We start from the raw sequence: 22,888 nt of genomic DNA on the forward strand, positions 1-22,888 counted from the left end.
AGATGAACGGGGAGACAAAGCGTGCCCTGTCTGCACAATGTAACACGTGGCCATCAAAAGGCATGAGGCTCTGACATGGGCTATGTATGACGTGGGTGGACCCTGAAGACACGATGTGCATGAAACAAGCCAGTCACAGAAGGCCTCTGGTGTAGATTCGTTCCTGTGAAAATTCCAGAATGGACCAATTCATCCAGAAAGAAAGGAGATGAGTGGGTGCTGGGGCTGGCAGACGGGAGAATGGGGGTGACTAGGATGGGCACAGGGTTTCTTTCTTAGTATAACACTGAATATACTAAGAAAAGCTAAATGATAGACATTTTTTTTGAGACAGGGTCTTGCTATGTCACCCAGGCTGGAGTGCACTGGTGCAGTCTCCCTGCAGCCTCGACATCCTGGGCTCACGCAGTCTTCTCACCTCAGCCTCTGGAACTGCTGAGACTAAAGACACACATCATCATGCCTGATTGAGTTTTGCATTTTTTTTTTTTTTTGTAGAGACAAGGTCTCTCTATGTTGCCCTTGCTGGTCTTGAACTCCTGGGCTCAAGCTATGCTTCTGCCTTAGGCACTCAAAGGGCTAGGACTGCAGGTGTGCACCACCATGCCTGGCCTCAACGATACGCTTTAAATGGTGCAATGTATGGTATACGAATGATATCTTAATTACACTGTTACAAAATGAAATGAAGACTACATGCCAGCCATAAAATAAAGGGTTTGATGTATCAGCTGTATTTTCTCTATGAACGGTAAAAATAGTATTTTTATGTGTGTACAAATAGAAAAACAATAAAATATAAATTTTAAGGTTGAAATGCAAACTTCTGTATATGTGTAAAGATAATTCTATAGAGATAAAAAAATATGACTGTATAACACACACAAAACATGAGGCGCCACTGTCCATGCAATCTGCCCGAGCTCGGGCTTTCTATGTGGGGCCTGAGGGCTCCCCGTGCCTTGGTTTCCCTGTGGCCCCTCACCTAGTAGGGGGTGGGCAGACTGGCAGGCGGTGAGGGGGGCAGGGGCTGCTGCCCAGAAGCTCTCAGCAGGCACCCTCTGGGGGGCACACACAGAGGCCCAGATCCCTCTTTCTGGAGCCCCCAGAGCAAGTGGGGACTGTGGTCATAGAGGTAGCACTTTCTAGTTTACAAGAGTTCTTCTGGTCCCAGCCAGAGCTCTCTCATGGGTAAAGAAGGCCACAGTCAACACAAGGGCTGGATTCAAGTTCTCGAGGAGAACGAGAGTCCTCAGCCCCCAGAGAGAGCAGCTGCCAGTAGTGGAGGAGGAAGGTGGAGAACGCCCAGAGCTCAGGGCCCATCCGACCGCCCCTTGTCCCGTGGCCGTGCTGGAGAAGCACGCCTCCAGAAGCCCTCCTGGCTGGCTCTCTCCACCCTCCACTCTCTCTCCTTTATTTTATTTATTTATTTATTTTTTTGGAGATGGAGTCTTGCTCTGTTGCCTAGGCTGGAGTGCAGTGGCACAATCTTGGCTCACTGCAAGCTCTGCTTCCTGGGCTCAAGTGATCCTCCTGCCTCAGCCTCCCTAGTATCTGGGATTATAGGCACGTGACACCATACCTGGCTAATTTTTTTGTATTTTAGCGGAGACGGGCTTTCACCGTGTTGGTCAGGCTGGTCTTGAACTCTTGACCTCAAATGATCCACCCACCTGGCTTCCCACAGTGCTGGGATTACAGGCATGAGCCATCGTGCCCAGCCTCTCTTCTTTGTTTTCTTGGAAGGCAGCCGCTTCCATTTTCCTTTCTGGAGGCCTGGGTGGGGCAGGGACTCTCAGGGCCTGGCACGGAGCATGTGTCTGGAAGTGGCCCCGCCCTGCCTACCCAACCTGGCAGTTGCGAGCAAAATCTCGGATCCCCTCTTTGACCATAAGACTTAGCCAACTGTGCCTCGGTTTCTCAATCTGGAGAGTGGAGACGAGAGCTTCAGGGGCGGTCCGTGGGTGGGCAAGGGGATGCTGGTGACTAGCATGTGGGGCTGAGTGGGTCAGGCCACCTTCTCCTCACTGTCATTTTCCTTCCCGCTCAGGAAGGCCAAGGTGGGGGAAGGGGGTAGGCACGAGAAGGGGAACAAGGGCCTGGGGACATTCATCAGGAACATGCTGGGCCTGCAACAGTATGTCCCCTCTCCACCCAGCCCTTGCCTCAGTTTCCCCATGGTCATGAAGCTGGGACAATCCTTGCCACCACCCTAGGGCTGGGAAGGAGAGGGAAGGCTGGTTTGTGGACGGGCATCCCTTGCCTCTCCAAGCCCCCAAGATAAAACCCTGACCCGTCACTCCCACCCATGGGGCCTGCCCACCTCTCTGACTTCTCCGCCCTCTCTTCCCAGGGTTGCTCACTCCACTCTACTCCCTGCTACAGGCCTCTCCGCTGTCCACTGGACATATGCTCATGTGGCCACAGGGCCTTTGCACTGGTGGTTCCCCGGGGGTATGGCTGTCCTTCCGACTAAGGCTCTCATTGCCCTCCAATGTCACTTCCCCAGAGGCCCTCCCCGCCTGACCAGCCCACTCTCCCCCGCTCCCCATGCCCCATCTTCCCATCACCCACTTATCCTGCAAACAATGGTTTCCTTCTCCACGCCCTCACTAGAACGTAAGTGCCCGAAGCCAGCGCCTCGTCTGTGCGGTTTCCAGCACCCCCGGTGCCTGGTGCACGCTGGTGCCATCAGTCACTTGCAGAATAAAGTAACAAAGGTGCAATTGCTGTTATGATCTTCCAAAATGCCAGAGGGACAGCTGAAGGAGCTGCACTCCAGCCCCCTCTTGGGGTGACCTCTTGGGGGGTGTCCCAAAGCAGATCCAAAGGAGGGCAGCTAATCTCTCACTGAGCACCCACTGTGGCCCAGCACTGACTGTGTTATTCTTGCGATAAGCCATCCACACCCACCTTACAGACAGAAAACTGAGGTCTGGGGGAGGGGACTCACAAGGTCAGGCCCTGCCAAAAAGCACCCAGACACCTTCTCTGAAGAATAAGAGCGGGGAGGGCAGGCAGGCTTGGGGTTTTGCAATCAAAGCCACCATCTCTGGTTATCTGCCAAGAAAACACCCAGGCAGAGCCACCTCGAAAAAAGTGCCAGCGGGCCGAAGGAGAACGTGATTTTCTTTCTCTCAAAGTCACCCGGGAGGGGGCCAGACGAGAGTCATCTTGCATCCATCCAGGAACGCAGAGCTCCCCCACTGGGGCTGCCAGGCGGGAGGGACGGTACTGGGCAGGCAGCCAGGAGCAGGGGTCGCCTGGGGGGCCTGCCCCGTCCCGCCAGCCTTTCCCGGGAGGCCCTGGCTGCCGGGGCCTACTCTGACGCATCTCGTCGGCGTCCTCCAGCGCCTGCCCGGCCCTGCGCAGTTGTGGCCGGCACAGGGAGGGGTGGCGGGCTGCCGGCCAGGACGAGGTCAGCAGGCTGGCCAGAGTCCAGCCTCGTTTGCTGAGAGGGCAAGGCAGGCCCCAAGGGCGGGGGCCTGGGCCCAGTCGCACAGGGCGGGACAAACCAGGTGTCCTGACTCCCAGCCGAGGACTCCTGCACCTCGGGGGCTGTGTGCTGGACATTGGGCAAGGGGTGGACGCACGCCAGGCCCAGCTGGGGGAGGGAGGACACGGCCCTGGGTGGGGTTGCAGGGGAGAGGATGGGAGGCTGCAAGTGCCCTGCAGGGCCTCAGGCCCAGCCTGAGTGTTCTGGGGACGGACAGGATGCAAGCTGATCCCCCGGCTCCCCAGCCCGGGGCCAGCCACATGTACCCAAAACACAGACTCTGGGAGGCAGCTTATCAGCGGGGCTGCCCCACGACCTCAGCGCTTCCCCCGCGAAGGCAGAAACATGTGTTTCCATGACTGTCCCCACAGCCAGTGGGAGCGGAGCAGGGAGTCGTCCGCCCTGACCCCGCTCCCCAGGCACAAAGGTCCTGGCAGCCTGCCTCTAGGGCAGACCCAGCCGCACTGTGAGCACTGTTTTCCAAGCTGGGACTGTCGGGCAAGAAGCTGGGGAGTTCGGTGCCCTCAGCCAGGCCTTTGCTCAGCACAGGCTCAGGGTCAGGCCATCCACTTCTTACACACATGGGCGCGGTTCCTGTCAGCAGGGGTTCCCGGGGACCCTGAGATTTTGTTTTGCGGAACCTGTAGAGATCTGGGTGAACCTCAGTTCCTAGGGAATGTCCTAGGACTTCACCCTTTAACATGGCCCAGGGTGAACCCCAGAGCAGAGACAAGGGCCCCACATGACCCTGCAGGTCTGATTTTCCTCCCTCGCTCGCTCTGCCCAGGACCATTCCAAGGGACTTGGGAGGGGAGGAAACTGACCACACTGCAGTCAAAATAAAAGGGCCTGCCTGCCCCACCAGAAAACAATTCCTTCAGCCGTCCAGACGCAAGCGTGACACAGTCTCTGAGGGTCTGCCCTCTGCCACCCAAGATCGGTCCTAACTCGGGTAGCCGTTTTTGGTTCTGGGCTGGAGGCCTTGAGGCCCAAAGCATCGGTGCTGAAAATGGGTAAACGGTGGCATTCTCAGGCATGTGGGGTCACCCAGGCCAGGAGCAAAGACAGAAGCCAGAAAGGAAAGAACACACATCAGAGACATCGGCACCCAAACAGGACGGCACTGGGGTCCTCCAGGCCACCCCAGCTGGAGAGGTTTTTGCAAGGGGAACCGCTGCACCTGTGATCCAAGGTGATCCAAGGTGATCACCTGTGATCCTGAGCCCTGGACCTTTGGCTGACAGGAGATGAACCACCAAAAACATGTTGAATCTGTGGTTTTTCCCCATTACCATGGCCACCATGCTCGCCTCTCCATCCCTGGCCCCAGGGCACCTGCAGCTGCCTCCTGACTGTGCCTCTCACTCCCAGCAAATCCCCCACATGGTTTCATGGGTAAATCACATCTGGCTCTCTTGAGAGAGGCTCGCAAAGACCTTCTCACTGCCCTGAGAACAAAATGCAGCCCCCACCTGCCAGGGTGCAACTCAGTGCCCCCAACCCTGTGAGAGCTGCTCCCCATTCTGCCAGGCTGCCCCCCTCCCTGAGCCACTCGCTCCACCCTTCGACACCTGAATCCACCAAGCTCATTCCTACCTCGGGCCTTCACATTTGCTGTTCCCACCACGTTGAGGGTAGAACTGTGTCCCCCTCAAAGAAGGTATGCTCACGTCCCAACCCAGGGTCTCTGTGAATGTAACCTTATTTGGAAACAGGCTGTTTGCTGATATAATCAAGTTAAGACGAAGCTGGACTAGATTAGGGCAGCTGCTCATCCAATGCCTGGTGTCCTCAGAAGAAGAAAATGTGGACACAGAGATGCACAGGGCAAAGGTCATGCGACGGCAGAGGCAAAGACGGAGTGGTGTGCTGGCAACCACGACTGCCAGCAGCAGCCAGGAGTTGGAAGAGGCGGGACTGATCTGCCAAGAGGCTCAGAGGGTGTGGCCCGACCTGCACAGTGCCCCCGAGCTCCTGGTCTCCAGGACTGTATTTGTTTCAAGCCACCTGGCTTGAGCTACCCTGTAAGGGCGGCCCTAGGAACCGAGCAGGCTGCCTGGCACACTCTCCCCCTAGTGCTGCCCAGGGCTGCCTCCTCCGTCTGGGTGGGTGTCAGCTTGGATGTCACCTCCTGGGGAGATCCTCCCGGCCACACCTCAACCCCCTCCCAGCCTGCATCTCCCATTCCTGGACTCTACTCCGAGTCCGCCTCCCTAACCACACCTCAGGCTCCCCCAGAGCAGGAGCCGCACCCAGTGTGGCTGTCTAAGTAGGTAGTCACCGCTCAGTGTCTGCAGACAAAAGCCAAGGTTAGGGCTGCCTGGCGCCCACTCACCGGTTCTTGTCGCCGCCCTCAGGCTCATCCACCTCATCTGCGCTGCAGGTGGCACTGGAGTCGCTGTCCTGGGGGGCGCCCGAGCCCTTGGCTGTGGTGGCCCTGCCGCTCCCGCCCTCCTTCTTCTCTGCCTTGAGCGCTCCCTCGGCCGTGGCCTCAGAGGCCTCCGCATCCTTGCCCTTGGCCGGCCCCTCCTCGGCTTGCTCCGTGCACTCGCTCTTGATGGGCTCCTCGGCCTTCCCTGTGTCCACTGCCAGTTCCTCAGCCGCGGGGGGCTTCTGCTCCTCCCCCTCCTCCACTGGGGGCACCGCTGCGGCCTCCTCCTCCTTCTCCTCCTTGGGGACCACAGGAAGGGGTACAGAAGGCGATGGGGGTGCTGGTGGGGGCGTAGGGGGTCCGGTGGCTTCAGAGGCTGGGGTGGGCTCAGTGGGGGCCGGGATGTCCTCCGGCGGCGGGGTGGGTGGCTCCGGGGGTGGCCCATCGGTGCTCAGGGTGGCTGGGGGCTGGGGCCCATTCTGCCCTGTGTCCTTGGCGGCCTCAGTGCGAGGGGAGGGGATGCTCTCGGTGTCTGAGCTGTTGTTGACAGTGGCTGTGCGGGGCAAGAAGGAAGAGGCGATGAGCGGGGTCTGGGAGGACTCCAGGAGAGAGGCATGGCCCTGACCCTAGGGATGAGGCCGCTCTGTTGCCTGACACCAAAACAGCCCCGAGGCTCCTATACACCTGGGCCCCTGCCTGGAGCCCCACCCCTGAGACAAAGCCCCTGGCCAGGCCTCTACCCACAGCTGCTGCCCTCCCCTGGCCGCCTTTCTCCTGAACTGACCCTGCTGGCATAACCTGGTTAATTCCCAACCCCAGGACCTCCTGGTGGTCAGCATCCCCGACAGATGGAGCCAGCCTGAGGGCGGGCATGGGCAAAGGCCTTCGTCCTGGGGGTCTCCGCGTTCTCATCTGAGCTCTAACCCCAGCTCTGCCCCGCACTGGCTGTGTGCCATGGGAAACTCAGGTTACCTCTTGGGCCTCAGTTTTCCCATCTGTAGAATGGGAGAACAATAGTTCCCATCTCACAGGGCAGAGAAGCCGGCGATTGTGATGGCAAGGGCAGCTGCCTGGTGACTGCCTGCTGCTGCACCATCATCGCCACCATCAACATCACATGACAGTGCAGAACGGGCAAGTGTGTGTGCAGGGGCCCCGGGTACAGTAGACGATGAGGCCAGTGCGTGCACAGGGGCCCGGGCACAGTGGACAATGAGGCCAGTGCGTGCACAGGGGCCCGGGCACAGTGGACAATGAGGCCAGTGCGTGCACGGGGGCCCTGGGGCACAGCCCACACCAATGGCCTTGGCATGGGTTTTACACAGCAGGAGCGCGGCCTGTGTTGACAGAGTGACAGGATGAAAGCATGTACCCAAGCATGGCGAGGAGACCCCAGCCGCAGTCCTGGCTCTCTGGCCCCCAAACCCACACCAGGTTCTTCTTTGGGTCTCAATGTTCCCATTTTCTGTAAAATGGGGATACTTGAAAACCCCTGCATTTGCTATCAGGGAAATCAAACTGGGTGGGAGACCCAAGTATGCCAGTGAAAATCAATAAAGCAGAGGAGATGGGAAACTGGTCTGCTGGAGTGAGCCCGGGACCAGCATGGGGAACAGCCACTTTGCTGGAAAGGAAGCCCAGAGGCCACGGAACACAAACAGTGGTGCTCACAGAAAAAGCATGTGCCCAGAAGCAGGGTTCCTTGTGGAGGACTGGGGACCTCGGGATGCCCGCCCCGGCCCAGCCCTACCCCCCAGGCCAGCCGGCCACATTCGTACCTGGGCCACTGCATTCCCCTCTGGGCACCTCATTCCCAGAGGCATGTAAGGCTGGAAGGAAGTCAGAGAAGAGTTAGAAGCGAGGCGGCACCAGGTAGTGGGAGGTGAGGGAGGAGGCAATGTGGCCAAGAGGGGCCTGGAGCCCGGTGCACAGCAGTGAGACCTCACTGCTGCTCACGCTCCTGCCCCGACTGCCCTTCTCCCTGGACCGATGAGCCCTCTCCCTCCAGGCTCTGGCCAGTGGCCGCAGGTGACCTGCAATAGCCCTGCGCAGGCTGGTCCAGTGGCCTGTTCAAGGCCAGCCAATAATGGGATTGGTCAGGGTGAAAAGTGAGCTTCAGCCACTCTGGGTGTCCTTGCCTTAAGTCATCAGGCTCCCAGGATGCCTTGGGGTGGGAGGTGCTGACCTCAGGGGTGGGCAAGGTTGCAGGGAGAAGCTTTTGGGTCTGCTGAGACCTCTTCAGCCCTTACTGCCCCCCACCAATCTCCCAGTCTCTCCTGCTTCTTGCCTCCCTTCAGGCCCCAGAGCAGAGGCCACCTCTTTTAGAAACAAAAGCAACGACAGCAACGCAGGCTGTGTGCAGGCCAGGCTCCGTGCCGAGTTCTTCACACATGACTCTTTTAAGACTTCTAACACCAGGACCATCATCTCTCATGTACAGATGAGGAAATGGAGGCAGACAGGTTACTCAGCTTGCCCGAGGCCACGCTGTGGAGGGGAGAGCGCTGAGCCCAGCTTCCTGCGTCTCTAACCCCTGGCCTTCCTCTGCCCGGTGACTTCAGCAATGTCATTCCCTTCCTTCCACAGTGAGAGTACGGGACGTTGGGAGGCCAACGTTGAGGGCCCCAGGACCAGGGATGAAACCTCTGGGTCTCAGTTTGTTCATCTACAAAATGGGCAGTTAATGCCTCGCTCTCATGGTTATCAAGAGGGTCTGGGGCAGGAGCCTGCGTGAGAAGCACCCCAAGGGCTTGTGACAATGCAGGTGGCTGCGCCATGCCCTGAAGGTTTCTGATTCGGTACGTGTGGACTGGGGACCGAGAATCAGCACTTTCAACAAATCCCAGGGAACACCCTGCCACCGCTGCCCGAGAATCCAGGTGAAGTGCTTTGTGCAGCGCCTGACACACAGTAGGTGCCTAACAAGAGCGACAAAAAAAAAAAAAAAAAGAAACCACCAAAAATAAAAAATAAAGACATCACCAGATGGCCTCCTTTCCTTTCTGCCCGGAGGTACCCAGTACCAGGTTGCCTGGGTTTGACTATCCAAGGCAGGGCCTTGGATAACCCCACTATGCCTCAGTCTCCCCATCTGTAAAATGGGGAGAACAGTAGCACCTGCTTCATCCACTATGAGGATTATTATTACCAGAGAAACCACTGGGCCAGGGGACCCCTCCCAGCCCTGCACTGGTATACTTCCAGCCCAGATCAACAAGGTCCTTTCCACTGCCCCCAGGGAGCGACTTGCAGTGCTGCTGGGGCTGGCTGGGTCTCCGGGGAGATTCTGGCAGGGCAACCTCAGGCTCCAACCCAGCACCTGCCTCACCTCCCCATCCTGAGCACAAAAGACAGGTCACACGGTGTGTGCTGGCTGGGCTGGCAGACCCCGAGCCTATCAGCTATGTGCCAGGACTCCCCATGGGAGGGGTTCTCCTTTCCCCCAGCCTCAGTCTCCTCATCCTTAAGATGGGGTAACACCCTGGGCACCAGAAGGCTTAATCAGGGCCTCTGATCTCTGTCCCCGATCTCTCAGGGTGGCCACAGAAGACCACCACGTAGTCACAAAAGCCTCAGCTCCAGCCAGCTCAGCCCTCCCGCCTCCCCGACCCAGCAGAGCACGCCTCTCCCCATCCCTACTGGGCTTCGTAAGCCCTGCAAGCGAGGCGGGGGGCATTACCACACAGTTCTGGGCAGTGTCTGCTCCGGTTTTAACGTGTGGCCAAAGCTTGGCTTCTTACAACGCTCCCACCAAGCCTGCATCCTGCACGTTCAGACAGCTGGAGGGATATTTACAGAGGGGACTGGGTTTCTGCTCCCGGGGTCTTCTCTTATCCTGGCTACGGACCCAGAACCCAAAATGGGATGACCCAAGGGACTCGCGGCCCCGGCCTTCCTTCTGTCAGACACCGTCCAGGCTTTTGGCCAACTTGGGTCAGAGAGACCCAAAGCTGGTGGGGAGGCCAGACTCAGTGCCTCTGACCCACCCCCAACTTGAGATGACAGTCACCCAAGGGCCCAGTTGCCCATTCCCAGCCGGGAGCTGGCATTCTGGCCGGTGAAACACTGCAGATTGGAGGAGCCTGGATTTATCTGCAGGCCGGGCTTATAGAACCAGGAGGTGACTTGCACCTTCTGCCAGGGAGAAGCCGGTGCATACAAAGGCAGGGAGGGAGGGAGACAGGACAACAGGAACGACTCCTGACGGAGCAGGAGGAAGGAGGGTCAAATTCACCAAGGACTTGGGCTCCGCTGGGCTGCTCGTGTCTCCTTCAGAGAGTCAGGGACACTCAACTGAGAAGGGCTGGGGTCCTCCAGGGGCTTTTGGTCATGTCACAGCGGGAACAGTCTAGACCCCCAACTTCTTCTTTGACAGGGAAAAAGAGGCACAGGGGTCGAAGGCGGATGAACTCGTGACCAAAACTATGGGGCCAGGTGTGGGCAGCCCGTGTTCAGTTCCCAGGTCTATAAACACTGATAACAAAGTTGAGCCATGTGTTATCTGGAGCCCGGATAACACACAGCTCATGTGGTCACAGTCCTCCATTTGAGGGGACCGGGGAGACCCGCCAGCACCACGCACACGATGGCATTACGCCCTCTCTTCAGCAGCACTCACCTGGTGGGGCATCTGTCTAGTCTACAGCTGGCAGAACACACTCTGTGGTACCTGGGGCACCTGGGCCCAGACCTTTAAGTGCCCGAGCCTCGGTTTCCCCATACAGAAAACAGGGACACCAAAGAAGGGGACCGAATTATTTATCACCCAAATAGGGACACTTGGGAGTAAAAGGAGGCACTAAAAGTAACTATATAACATTTACAATACTTCCCAACTGACAGATAGGTTCTACTTATACTGGTTACCTTGTAAAAAAGTTCTGGTCAAAAAACAATTTTCAGGCCTGGCGTGGTGGGTCACACCTGTAATCCCAGCACTTTGGGAGGCCAAGGCGGGCAGATCACCTGAGGTCAGGAGTTTGAGACCAGCCTGACCAGCCTGACCAACATGGCGAAACCCCATTTCTACTAAAAATACAAAAATTAGCCAGGTGTGGTGGCGGGTGCCTGCAATCCCAGCTACTCAGGAGGCTGAGGCAGAACTGCTTGAACCCGGGAGGAGAGGTTACAGTAAGCCGAGATCACGCCACTGCACTCCACCCAGGGCGACAGAGCAAGACTCCGTCTGAAAAAAAACCAAAACAAACAAAACTATTTTCCAAAGTGAATTTTTTTCTAAACTGTGAACCGGATGGGGTGAAAGACAGAGGCACCCACAGGGCTGGCCTGGACATCCGGGTACCCAAGCCTAAGACTGAACTCACGGGCGTCAGAAGGGCTGAGTGAGGCTTGGGGCTCCCAGAGAAGCTGATTATTCTCGGTATTGCTGTGGCCATCAATCTTGTGCCCATTACTGGTGGGTTTCTGGCAAGTCAGGCCCTCCCATTCCAGGGAGTCGAAGTCCCTTCTAAGAAGGACCCAGATGACTCAGGGGAGAGGACACTGCTGGGGTCAGTTCCCACCATGCTCTCCCTCAGAGCCTGGACCCACAGCAACCAGCCACCGCCAAGCTGCGCTAGCCCTCACCTTCGGCCTCCTCCACCATCTCCTCCTCGTTTCCGCTCACGCCCGATGCCTCCATCTCCTCATCCTCCACCACGGGCGGAAACGCAGTCTCCTCGCTGGCCGCCGCCGGGGCTTTCTTCTTCTTCCTCCGCGCGTTCCTCTCCTTCTCCTGGGCACAGGGAAGCAGCAGATCAGGGCTGGGGCCTGGGCTGTCAGCTTGGGGACTCCTCATGCCTGGGGCCTCGCCACAGGTGCCAAGGGCAGTGATCCCGGCCATGTGGCACTGAGGGTGACCGTCCCCCTCACACCCACCTCGGCAATCAAGCGTGCCAGCGGTTATTTTTACCAGGGCCTTTACTCTTCTATTGAGCCCCAGATACACTCTGGGTACAGGCGGGCCCCCCAGCCACCTTGACATCCTTCCTGAGCGTGAGACAACCTGCCTGACACTGCCCAGGACTCTCCTAGCCAGAGCGAGTGACCACGCCTCCTGGGGACACCCTGTCAGCTTCATCGGCACATGTGGAGTGAATGAATACAGAAGCTTCTCCTTGCCATGCAAGTCTCACCTGTCCCCAGGGGACAGGCCAGCCTGGGAAGCTCGCATTTCATTTCCTGAATTTTTACAGAACACCTACTGTGTGCCCGGCTCTGCATACCAGAGCTATGGGGACACAAGGCACGGGGTAGACAAGGGGTAGACCCTCGGAGGCTGCCCTGCCTTTGGGGAGACCAGCAATGTGCTCTTCACACAGAAGCACCACTCAGAGGGTTGCACAGGTGAAATGAGGTGGGACAAAGAGCACAAGGGCAGGTGCTCCTCTGGACAGAACAGTCCGGAAGGGCTTCTGCAAGGAAGTGACATTTGAGCCAAGATTTGACGGCGGAGGGAAGGGGCCAGCCAGGCTCTGGATGAGAGTGGCAGGTGCAGGGAGTCACAGGTGCAAAGGCCTCCGTCGGGGGAACATTCCGGGTGAGTCCAGGAATGGAAAGAAGCCCACGTCGTGGGGCCTCCACTTTCCCTGCTCCCGGGAACCCCAGCTCCTCACTCACAGAGTCCACCCTTCTTCCCCAACTTAGGCACCGTCATCAAACTGCTCATCTTTGTGGCTCACAGGGGTGGGTGTCTCTTTGTCCCCATGCTGAGCCAGGCAGAGGCTCTGAAAGTGTTTGTTGACTGACTTGCTGAGCAACTGTGAAAGGCCAGCCTTCGTGGGCTCGAACGCACAGACAGCTGAGGGCAGGGGCATCGTGAAGGCAGCATCTTGAAGTGACTGGGGACTCTCGGGGGACTGGAAAGACACTGGGGGGTGCCCACCACAGCCCGGTGTGACAGGAGCGGCAGCAGCCTGATCCCTCTGGGGTTGCTGAGAAAGAGGCGGGTCCTCTGCCATACCTGGAGGTACCCGCAGCTCTCAGCCAAGAGCCCTCTATTGTGTTGAATGGTGTCCCCCAAAGTTCACATCAACCCGGAACCTCAGACTGTGACCTTACTTACAAACGGGATCCTGCAGATGTCATTAGTTAAGATGATGCCACACTGGAGTGGGGTGGGCCCTAAATCCAACAGGACTGACAGTCGCAGAAGAAGAGGGAAATACGGATTCAGGGACATGAAGACCCTGTGGCAGCCGAGACACATGTGGAGGGATGCAGCTACAAGCCAAGGAATGTCATGAACTGCCAGCAGTCACTGGAAGATGCAAGAGGCTCCCCTGCAGCCTTGAACGTGAGCACAACCCTGCGGACACTGGTTCCAGACGTCTGGCCTCCAGAATTGGAAGAGAATGCATCTCTGCCGTTGGTAGCGGTCTGTGGTGCTTCCTTGCGGCAGCCACAGGGAATCACACATCCCGCTGCACTGCTGCGCCCAGATTCCAAGGAAAAGCTGCCTGACATCCAGACCACGCAGCCCGCTCTCGGGCAAATGCCAGGTGGGCCCTGCCCACCCCCGCCCTTCACCATGGCCAGGCTGGAGCTGGGCCTCACGAAGGGGAGGAGGGGGGTTCTCAGGCTCCAAGCCCCAGCCACGGGCAGGGAATGGGTTCACTTCCTGTCCTGCCTTCTTCCTGAGCAAACAGGGTTCCTCTGAGCACAGCCGCTTGGAACGCAGGGAGGAAAAGGGAAACGTCTGCTCGTCCGTTAGTCACAGTTTCCGTCACCAACAGTCGGCCGGAGGGCCGCAGTCCTGCCCCTGCCAGTGCCCACAGGGCCCACGGGGATGCCCAGCTCTGCAACCCCGCACATGTCCTGGGCCCAGTCCCAGCCCAGCCCCGAACCCTGAGCCTCTCCCAGGAGAGTTCGAGCCTGTGGCGGCCTGAGAAAGTGGTGGCATGTGGGTTCTGCGGCTGCGGCCGAGGGCTGCCCCTGCTTCCCGAATCTATTTTTGGCAGACAGAGGCTCAGGCAAGACTCAGGGCTGGGTGCCTCGAGCTGCCCGGGCAGTGGCTGGGACAGGGGAGATACTCAGAGCCTCGCAGGGAACAGGGGTCTCCTGTCGGCCTGCTCGTGGCGCCCACCATCCTGGAGAGCAAGGTCTCTCTGTGGGGGGCAGGGTGGGGTCTCTGAGGCAGCGGACCAGGATGGTGCCAACACCCTGAATCCCCAACAAGGCTGGGTCTCAGTTAATCCTTACATACATGGTCCAGCACTGTGGGATCTGGTGTGTGTGGAATAGGAGATGCTGGTGATGGCATCGGTCATTACGGCTGATGTTTACTAAGCACCTACTATGCGCCAAGCGGTTTCTGGTATTACTTTATTGGATCTGCACAGCTGCTCTGCATATCAGGGCATGCCACCCCCTGCTTCAAACTCTCCAACACCTGGATAAAATTCCCAAGTCCTCCCTCCATCCACATGGCCCTGTGTGATCCAGTCCTGGACCCCGCCTGCCTCTCCAAGCTGCTCTCCCCTCTTCCCTCCTCAGGGGCTGTGCTACAAACACATTGCCCTCCTAGCCAGAGGGCCTCTGCACCGGCTGTTCCTCTGCCTGGACACCCTTGCCCCAGATATCTGCATAACTCACTTCCCCACCTCCTTCGGGCCTTAGCTCAGACATCAGAGAGGTCTTCCCTGATCACTCCATCATTAGCTCATCCCTCCCACCTCCACCATCAATCATTTTCTACTACATTCCTCTCATAGCATCTTCAGACTCCATTCCGAAATTGAGTGTGCGAACTTGTCTCTCGCACCGGTTCCTCAAGGGCTGGGATCTTTGTTCTCTGCTGTATTCCCACCATACCGGGAACAGCGTCTGGCACAGAACAGATGCTCTGTAACTACGTCTTTGGATGAATGAACCTGATAGACAGGGACAGCGGCTCAGAGAGGCAGACACATGCACAAGACCACACAGCTCATGAGTCGAGGAGCCTGGATTTGAATGCAGGCCAGGTTCAAACATTTCCTGGCCGGACCATCTCTCTGCAGGCCTGTGCAGCCTCAGGTAAAAGAGATTAACAGCAGAAAACAAGGCAGGGCCGGGCCAAGGCTGAGAAGGACAGACTGAGGAACATGGAAGCCGAGCCCGAGGGGCCTGCATTCACAGATGGGAGAAAAGGGTAACCTTCGGCCATAAGGAGGGGGAGGGAAACCTCGCAGAAGACACTGAGGCCAAGTGTTACATAACTCCGGGACATGCCCCGCCCGCCCGCCGGATCCTACTTCCTGCTGACGTCACCTGTGGCCACACTCGGGCCTGGCCTGGTGCAAGGCAGGAGGGGACACCCACTGACCCTCTGCTTCCCCACTCCTTCCTTCTCTGGCCAAGGGTGACATGTCTTCCTGTACTCCAGACAGAGTTGGGCCAACAGCCAGAGGTGGCTGTTACTGCGTTAGGATTCACTGGGATGTGCCCTCCTCCCTAGGACTGAAAGGCCCAGGGGAGGGGCAGGAGGCGGAGGTCACCAGGTTCAGCGGCACCTCTCCTGGTGAGACCTGCTCGCATACTGCAGCGACGGGAAGCTCACCACTGCAGCAAGAGTGGCCACTGTCAAGACGGCTGGCCTGGCCTGAGCCCCGCTTCCTATGATGGGTCCCTGCATCTACTCTGCTTTCTCTGCAGCCCTCGATATGAGGGTGCTCCTTCAAGGTGGGCCAGGAGTGAGAACCAACTGCACACTCCCGAATCACTCATTCTCATCCGGGTCCCAACCTGGTTCTCAGGGTCCCCTCCTGCCCACACCTCTAGAGTCTTCAGCATCAGGGCACAGAAGGGCCACCTTCTTTATCAGCTGTGTCATTCGGATCAGAATCACTCTCATCGACACTAGGACGACCCACCTTGAGTCCAGCCCTGGATGGGGGCTGTGCCTCAGCTCAGAATCCTTCCATGTAGCCTCCACTCCCTCCACGGTCCACTAACGGAGCGTCAGCTCCTCAGCCCAGTAGGAAAACCGCATCCATTCCTCTGCCCTCAGGGCACCTGCCATCGCTTCCCTGGGATACAGCAGGCGCTCAATAAGGGGTTGCTGAACGGACAGTGAGAATAATACTGGATGCTTATTGAGGGCTGACCAAGGAACAGGCACCACCCTTTACAAAAAGAAACACACTTGTTCTTCAACAGCCCTATGACTGGGTCCCTTTCTTAGCCCCATTTTACAGAGGTGGAAACTGAGGCACAGAGAGGTGAAGTGAAGCCCAGTATCCTTGGACCCAGTCACTAAGCAGCAGAGCTGGGGTGCTAAGCCACCAGCTCCAAAGCCCTGCTTTGCACCATCCTTCTGGAGTGCCTCTTTGAATGAATGGATGAATCAATCAATCAATCAATCAATCGTGAGCGCGTCACCATCAGCACTATCACAGCTCTCACTAGCAGAGTGCCTGGGGCACACGAGGCCGCGTTCCAAGCGCTCTGCAGGCAGCCACCCAGTGCATTCCCACAACAGCCCTTTGAGGTGGGTTTCACTATCATCCCCATTTCACAGGTGGGGAAACTGAGGCACAGAGCGCATCGGTCACTTCGCCAAGGCCACACAGCTAGTAGGTGGCAGAGCCTACATTCAAACTCAGGTCTCCTGGGCCCAGTCCCTGCTCCCAACCCATAGCACACTGTGGCTGTGCCTGCACACACCATTCAAGAAGGGCCCTCGTCAGTGGGATTGCTGGCTGCGTGTTTGTCCATGCCAGCAGCTTCACTGGTGGTTACTACACACGACAGGGTGCCTTGAGCATGGCCCATGCCACCTTGGCCCAGTGCCCATACCTCCCACAAATGTCCTAGTCTAATAAAACCTTCCAACTCAAAAAAAAAAAAAAAAGCAGGGGGTCTCAGGCAGCCCTGAGAAGGGGGCAGACGGCGTCAAGATAAAATAATAATAACCACAGCAGTAAGAGTAACTAGGGCAGGTCGTCTTCCCAGAGCATTGCCCCTCTGCCAGGCACTAAGGTCCTCACAGGTAATCACTCGCTCACTCCTCACAGGAGCTCCTGGATAAGAACTGTTATTCCCGTACTTTACAGATGGGGAAACTGAGGCTTAGAAGCCTGAATTCACTGCCCAAGGTCACAGGGGTGCCCAAATCCACAAGCTGGGCCTTGACCCCAGTCTCGCCCTGGGCCTAATGGGACGGTTCACCATGCTGGGGTCTCTGGTCCTCCAAGCCACTCTCAGGTTTTGGAGTCTCTGGGGGTACAGTAGGGCCACACCCTGCGGAAGCCTGGGAAGCCAGGCTGTGTGGCAGCAGGCTGCAGGGGAGGAGACGCCTGTGGTCATGGGGTACAGGCGGAGGGGGCCCCGGAGTGGGAGGCAGGGTAAGGGGGAGGCGGGGTGAAGAGGGAGACAAAGAAAGGAAGGCTGGGGAGAAACCAGGAGGCCCTTTTTGTGCCTAGGGAGATGCTCAGGGCCAAACCCCTGCCCCTGAGTCATCCCGGATGGGCCACTTCAGACTCCTGACCTGGCTGACAGAATCAATGGCCCACAACATCCCCCCACCCGGCCCGGGCCCCCTTCTGCGCCCCCAGGCTGCTGTGGCATGGGTCCTCTTTGCCATAAGGGACCTCAGCAGGTGTTAGGAACAGAGGTCTGCACATTCAGCCAGACGCGGTGCCTTCCTCTACACCCAACCAGAAAGCCCAAAGCATCCAGAAGAGGGCGCTGCCTGAAGCCCTGAGCTCTGGGGACAAATCCCAGGGGCTGATGTGGAGGGCACGTGGGGCACTGCTTAACTGGAAGTGACGGGGAGGGGCCTCCCTGAGGCCAGAGGGTGGATTTCAGCACTGACCACAGGGCCGTGGGACTGTGCCCCCTCAGTCCCGGAGCCACCAGCAGCCGCGCGCACACATGACTCACAAAGAACCCACTTGGGAGGGTGGAAGGATGTCCTTAAATTCTGCACAGTGCTTGGGCAGAGTTCAAACAGGGCAAGGCTATACCTGGCCCTCCCACTGCAGGCTGTGTGACCTCATAGCCTGCTTACCCTCTCTGGGCCTCGGCAGGTTGCAGGGAGGGAGCAGTTCGGCATGGCCTGTCTGGAACACCCTGTATACACTTCACACCCAGGCGCGAGGCAGCCCGACGTCATGGTTTGGTGGGGAGGTGGGGAGGGGAGCTATGCAACCCCTCCCTCGTGCTTCTGTATCAATGAGGAAACACGCAGCCTAGCGATGAGGAGCGTGGGTGCTGATCTCATAACTGTGGGTACAAATCCCAATTCAGTTGCATATGAGCCTGGCTAAGCCTCAGTTTTCCCAGCTCTAAAATGCTTGGCAAGCATGTCAACGAGGGAGAAAGGAGGGAGGAAGGGAAGGAGAGAGGTAGTGAAGGAGAGAAGGAAAGCAGCAGAGGTCTCCCTCAAAATGCTCCTTGATTCCCAGAATCAGCTGTGGAAGAAGCGGCTACTCCTTGGAGGCCATTAGGCGGCGAGGCGGGCCTGCACCTTCTGTGCTCGTGCAGGAGGGAAGGGTCTCAGCCTCCCGGGGCCTGCCTCAAGCCCTCCAGGATGCTGGGGCTGCGATGTCCGCTCCCCGCCCCCTAGACCTGTCCCTCCCCTGCCACAGCAGCCCTAAAGCTGTGAGGTCAAATGGGGCGGGGGAGCTGCTCACTCAGGACCCATTTGCCTCCGGGTCCTCATTCCAACGCGCTGACAGCCTGAATTCCTGGCTGAGTCAGTCTGGTCCACCGCGCTCCTTCCCCCACACCCTGAGCTGGGGCTGAGGGCCCCCAGAGGTGTCTGTCTGATCGGAGCAGGGTCAGGGTGGGGGTGGAGGGCCGCCTGGCCTGGCCCTTCTCCAGGGCAGGGACACACAGCAGCATTGCGGGCTACAGCCATCTCGGGGCACTCCCAGGCTTGAACCCCCAGAAGCTGAGTTCTAACAAGGCGGCATAACAGCCCCTCCCTGGCTCATGCCTCCTGGGGTGCAGAGACACCTCCTGAGGCAGCCTGGGCTCCTCTCCCAGCCCCCCGGAGGCGCGGCGCAGGCGGCTGTGGACTCACCATCTTCAGCTTGTGCTGCTGCAAGATCTCATCGAGGTTCTGCCTCTTCTTGTAGTTGAAGTAGAAGTTCTTACACTGCGACACAGTCTTGGAGCCCACCATCCGGGCGATGGCCGACCAGTTGCGGCCGTGTTCCAGGAGACCTGCCTCGGGAGAGGAGGGCAGTGAGGGGCGGCCAGGCCCGGCAGGCAGAGGGGGCCTGCGTACATGGCCTGGGGGGCAAACGGGCCTGGAGCAGAAACCCAGCCTGGGGCTCCCTGCTCAGGCCCAGGACCTCGGGAAGAAGAGACAGCGATGGGCCACGTGTCCCCTGGCGGGGAAGGTACTAGAGGGTGGTAGGGCTGGCCTCTGGGGTCTGGTTTCTCAGTCACTTGACTCCAGGCCAGGATGCATGGGAAAGGCCGGGGCTGGAGGAGCCAAAAGCGACAGGTGAAGCCCAACCGAGCCACCACGCAGAAGTCTGGGGGCGGAGGGCTGTGAATGTCCAGGATGCACAGCCTCTGCCCAGGCCCCACCTCTCCTGCCTCCCCCAAGCTGGGCGGGAGGGCGGCGACGTGACCCAGCCCTGACACTCGCTCACAGCTGCAGGCGAGGCCTCGGGAGACGGTTGTTTTCCGGCCACACCGGCCCAGGGAAAGGAAGGGACGTGGTGAGCAGGGGATGGAAGGGTGGAGGTCAGGGTGGGGGTGAGCTGGGGCCAGGAGCCTCCGGGCCCAGGTTAACTGGGGCACCTCCAGGGCCCAAACTCCCTAAGGGCACCTAAAGGCCCACTCGGGACTCGAGGCCCACCAGGCTGGGTTGGGCAGCTGGAATTTGCTCTCAAACCCCAACCCGCACCACCAGGAGGTTCTCTCAGCCTCACAGACCTCCTGCTGTGGGAAGAGACCCTCCACAAATTGGCAAAAAAAGTTCCCTCCATCCCCAGGTCTCAGGCCAGAGTGGCATGCCGCCCCCCACGTTCTAGTTTCAAGGCCACAAACACCAGGCTCAGCAGAAACCCAGCCCCTGCTGCACCGGAGGCAGCGCCTGGGAAGCCAAGCCCCCGGCCTCGGCCCATCTGCCGGGCGAACTGTGGCACACACAGGCACAGGCCAGGGAGCTCTATATTTATGCCTGTGTCTCCAGCGGCGTGACCTTGTATGGCCCAGCCAGCCCGTGCAGGTAGGACCTGCCCACTTTCCCAGGGCTGTGGGAGAGACAGGGAGCGCTCCTGACCTAGGGGGATGTGCAGCAAGAGGGTGCCCCTCCAGGGCAGCAGGCCCCAAGGCTGAATCACGTAGCTTGGGACTTGGCAGCTTCCCTGAGCTGGAGCTATACTTGTAAGGACTTTCATGAAGGATTTCCCATAATGAAGTTTTTGACCATTTTCCTTGAATCAAATCAATCTGCAAGCCAAGCTCCAGCTCAAATGGTTCAGGGGTCGTGGAGCCGAGGGGCAGCCGTTTGTGTTGGTATTTTCATTCATTCCTTCCTTCCTTCCTTCCCTCCCTCCCTCCTTCCTTCCTTCCTTCCTTCCTTCCTTCCTTCATTCATCCATCCACCTACCCACCCACCTACCCACCCACGTGCCGGCTGCCTGCCTGCTACACACAAGGCTCTAATGCAAATAAAATAACAGCAGCAGAAACATCAACACATCAGCCCATGGCATGGCTAAGTGACACACAGAGTTTGCAAAGCCCTTCAAAGACTTGGTTCCGTCTCATCCTTGCTGTCACGGCTGTGACCATTTTCCCATGCCCAGGAGGGGGAAATCTCCTGGGGGGATTTCAGAGGGTCCCGCCAACTCACCCAAGCTTAGAGGACCAGCCAAGGCGCGCAACGTGGGCATGGGGCCCCAGACTTCCTGCCCTCCGGGTCCTCTGGCCCCTGTGGCGTGGGGGTGGCACTGACTGACAGGCCATCTGCTCGCCCGCTGTGGCCCTGGGAGCCACGTGGCCTCACGGCCCGCTCCTCAGGGTTCCTCAAGGACAGGCGCAGAAGGGGAGGGCCGGGGCGTGGGATCAAGTGGCACCCGGCCCCTGACCTTTCCCTCCGCCCGCGCCAGCAGCAGCTGCCACTTCCAGAACCTGGTGGACGGGGCCGTGCGTTTATTTATATTTCCCCAGCCGGGGCCAAGAGGGCCCAGGCAAACACGCCGGGCCAGAGGGATCACAGGCCTGGAACCCGGGTGGGAGAGGGCGGGTCTCCCATCTGGGCCTGCCGGGTTGGGTGGGCATGGAGAGCCCGGGGGGTGGCCCGACGACGCTGGGGAGGTTGACATTTCCAAACTCAGTCAATAAATAAGGAGGTGGCTAGGAGCCTGGCTGGGGGTTGGGGACCCTAATTAACTCCGATCATGGGGGCAGTGGGAGAGGGCTGAGGGCAGGGGAGAGGGGATGGAGGTGGGGATGGGGGTCACCCGGTCCTTCCTGAAAACACGCGGCTCCCAAAGGAGCAATGGGCAGAGTCACCCGGGCACCTGGCCAGAGCTCGCCAGCAATCTCGGCCAGCCCTTCTGCTCTCCGGCCTCAGTTTCCTTAACTGCCCTGTGAGGGGCCAGAGTGGGTGTTCCATTAGCGCCGGCCAGGGCCTCGGGGTAGGGGCAGGCTGGCACTGGCTTCCTCTGGTTTCTGTTTTGGGAAACCCAGGCAGAGGGTGCCGGGCACAGGGAGAAGGACTTTCCACCCCACTGTGCCTTGGAGCCCACCCCGCCAGACCCAGCTTGAAGCCCCCGTCCACCTGGAGAGACCCCCTCTGCGTACAGCATCACAGACCTTCCCAGGCACAGATCCAGGTCCCACCCCTGCTTCCAGGAGAGCCTCAGCCCAGCAGAGAGAGAGAGGAGGGGGCACGGGGGAACGGATGGGCTGGGACCCCCATCCACTCCAGGGGCCCAGAACTCCAACTCCCCAGCTGCCTCAGCTGCCCAGCCTCAAATCCCAGACGGCCACGTTGCGGTCCCTGTCCCTGCACCCGCAGTCCCCCATCCCCTCCCCAGGACCACTCACTCACATCCTCTCATCCGCGTCTCCCCCTCGGCCAAGTTTTCCGGAAACATAGGGCTGGGAAGATGCCCCGGGGAGCGGGCCCAGAGAAGTGGGCCGGCAGGCTGGGCGGCCACGGCCGGCTCTGCGAGGCTGCTGGCTGGCGTCTGCTGGCGGCTCAGCTCAGCCTCACATCCTTCTCCGTCCCACGGTGAGGGAGGGAGGGAGGGAGGGAGCGAGGGAGGGAGGGACGCGGCGGGCGGAGGCTGGCTCGAGAGGGGCGGGAGGCAGCTCCTTGCAAGCCCGCCTGCCTGTGGTGGCCCGGGGCTCCTCCAGCGGCTGCTGCCACCTCTGACGCTGTCCCCAAGCCGCTGTGGGCGCGCGAGATGCCCTTCCCCGAGGGTGGTGGGTGGTGGGAAGTTGTCAGTGGTGCATGTGGGGCACCCCTGGGCCAGGCATCGCTGGGGCGCCGCGTGCCGAGCTCCTCCAGCACCAATGTGCCCAGTGCGGACACTCAGCGAGCAGTGCTGGCCAGGGCCCACAGACCCCCGGGCCGGGCAAAATCCAAGGACCCAGGTCCAGCAGGGCAGCCGTGTCACCCGCAGCCGGGCTCAGCTCTGATCTTCCTGCTGCCTGACCCAGCGAGACGCGGCAGGACTGAATGTGACCTCCAGACGAGGCTCGCGGCGGGCGGGCGGGCGGGGGAGCGTGGCAGAGGCCCAGGTTCACAAGGGGCGGGCCAACTTGGCACTGGCTCCCCCTCCCTGTCTCCCCATCCGCGGCGGTGGCGGCGTCAGCAGTGGTAAGAACAGATGAGGGTTCCAGAAAAACAGAGCTTCTCCACCCCCGGCAGACGGGGAGCAAACAGCTTCTTCCGCCGTCATCCCCTCAACCCGTCCCCCCACTCTCCGTGTCAGTTCCACCTGAGCTCTGTCCCCTGCCTGGCCTGATGCTGCCGAGGCCCACTGAGCCCTCCGTCGGGGGCTATGGGTGGGCAGCAGGGCTGGTCTCGCATTCCAAAGGGAGCCTGGGATTTGACGAGCCTTTGT

At 59.3% G+C, this 22,888-nt stretch overlaps 1 protein-coding gene across 26 annotated transcripts in view; it reads right to left on the minus strand.

The window, feature by feature from the left end:
* NCOR2 (nuclear receptor corepressor 2) overlaps nt 1-22,888 on the minus strand; it is a 240,904-nt gene that overhangs the window by 39,898 nt on the left and 178,118 nt on the right. For 21 of the 26 annotated variants that reach the window (XM_026457393.1, XM_026457404.1, XM_026457401.1 and 18 more), the window contains 4 exons: nt 18,874-19,016; nt 11,454-11,601; nt 7,646-7,696; nt 5,832-6,420 (listed from right to left, as the gene is read on the minus strand). In XM_026457393.1, the coding sequence (XP_026313178.1) occupies nt 5,832-6,420; nt 7,646-7,696; nt 11,454-11,601; nt 18,874-19,016 (931 nt within the window). The remainder of the gene's footprint in view (nt 1-5,831; nt 6,421-7,645; nt 7,697-11,453; nt 11,602-18,873; nt 19,017-22,888) is intronic. The other 5 variants (XM_026457417.1, XM_026457416.1, XM_026457403.1 and 2 more) reach the window with 1 other exon arrangement.

The sequence above is a fragment of the Piliocolobus tephrosceles genome, chromosome 10 (assembly GCF_002776525.5).
Source record: "Piliocolobus tephrosceles isolate RC106 chromosome 10, ASM277652v3, whole genome shotgun sequence".
Classification (NCBI taxonomy): domain Eukaryota; kingdom Metazoa; phylum Chordata; class Mammalia; order Primates; family Cercopithecidae; genus Piliocolobus; species Piliocolobus tephrosceles.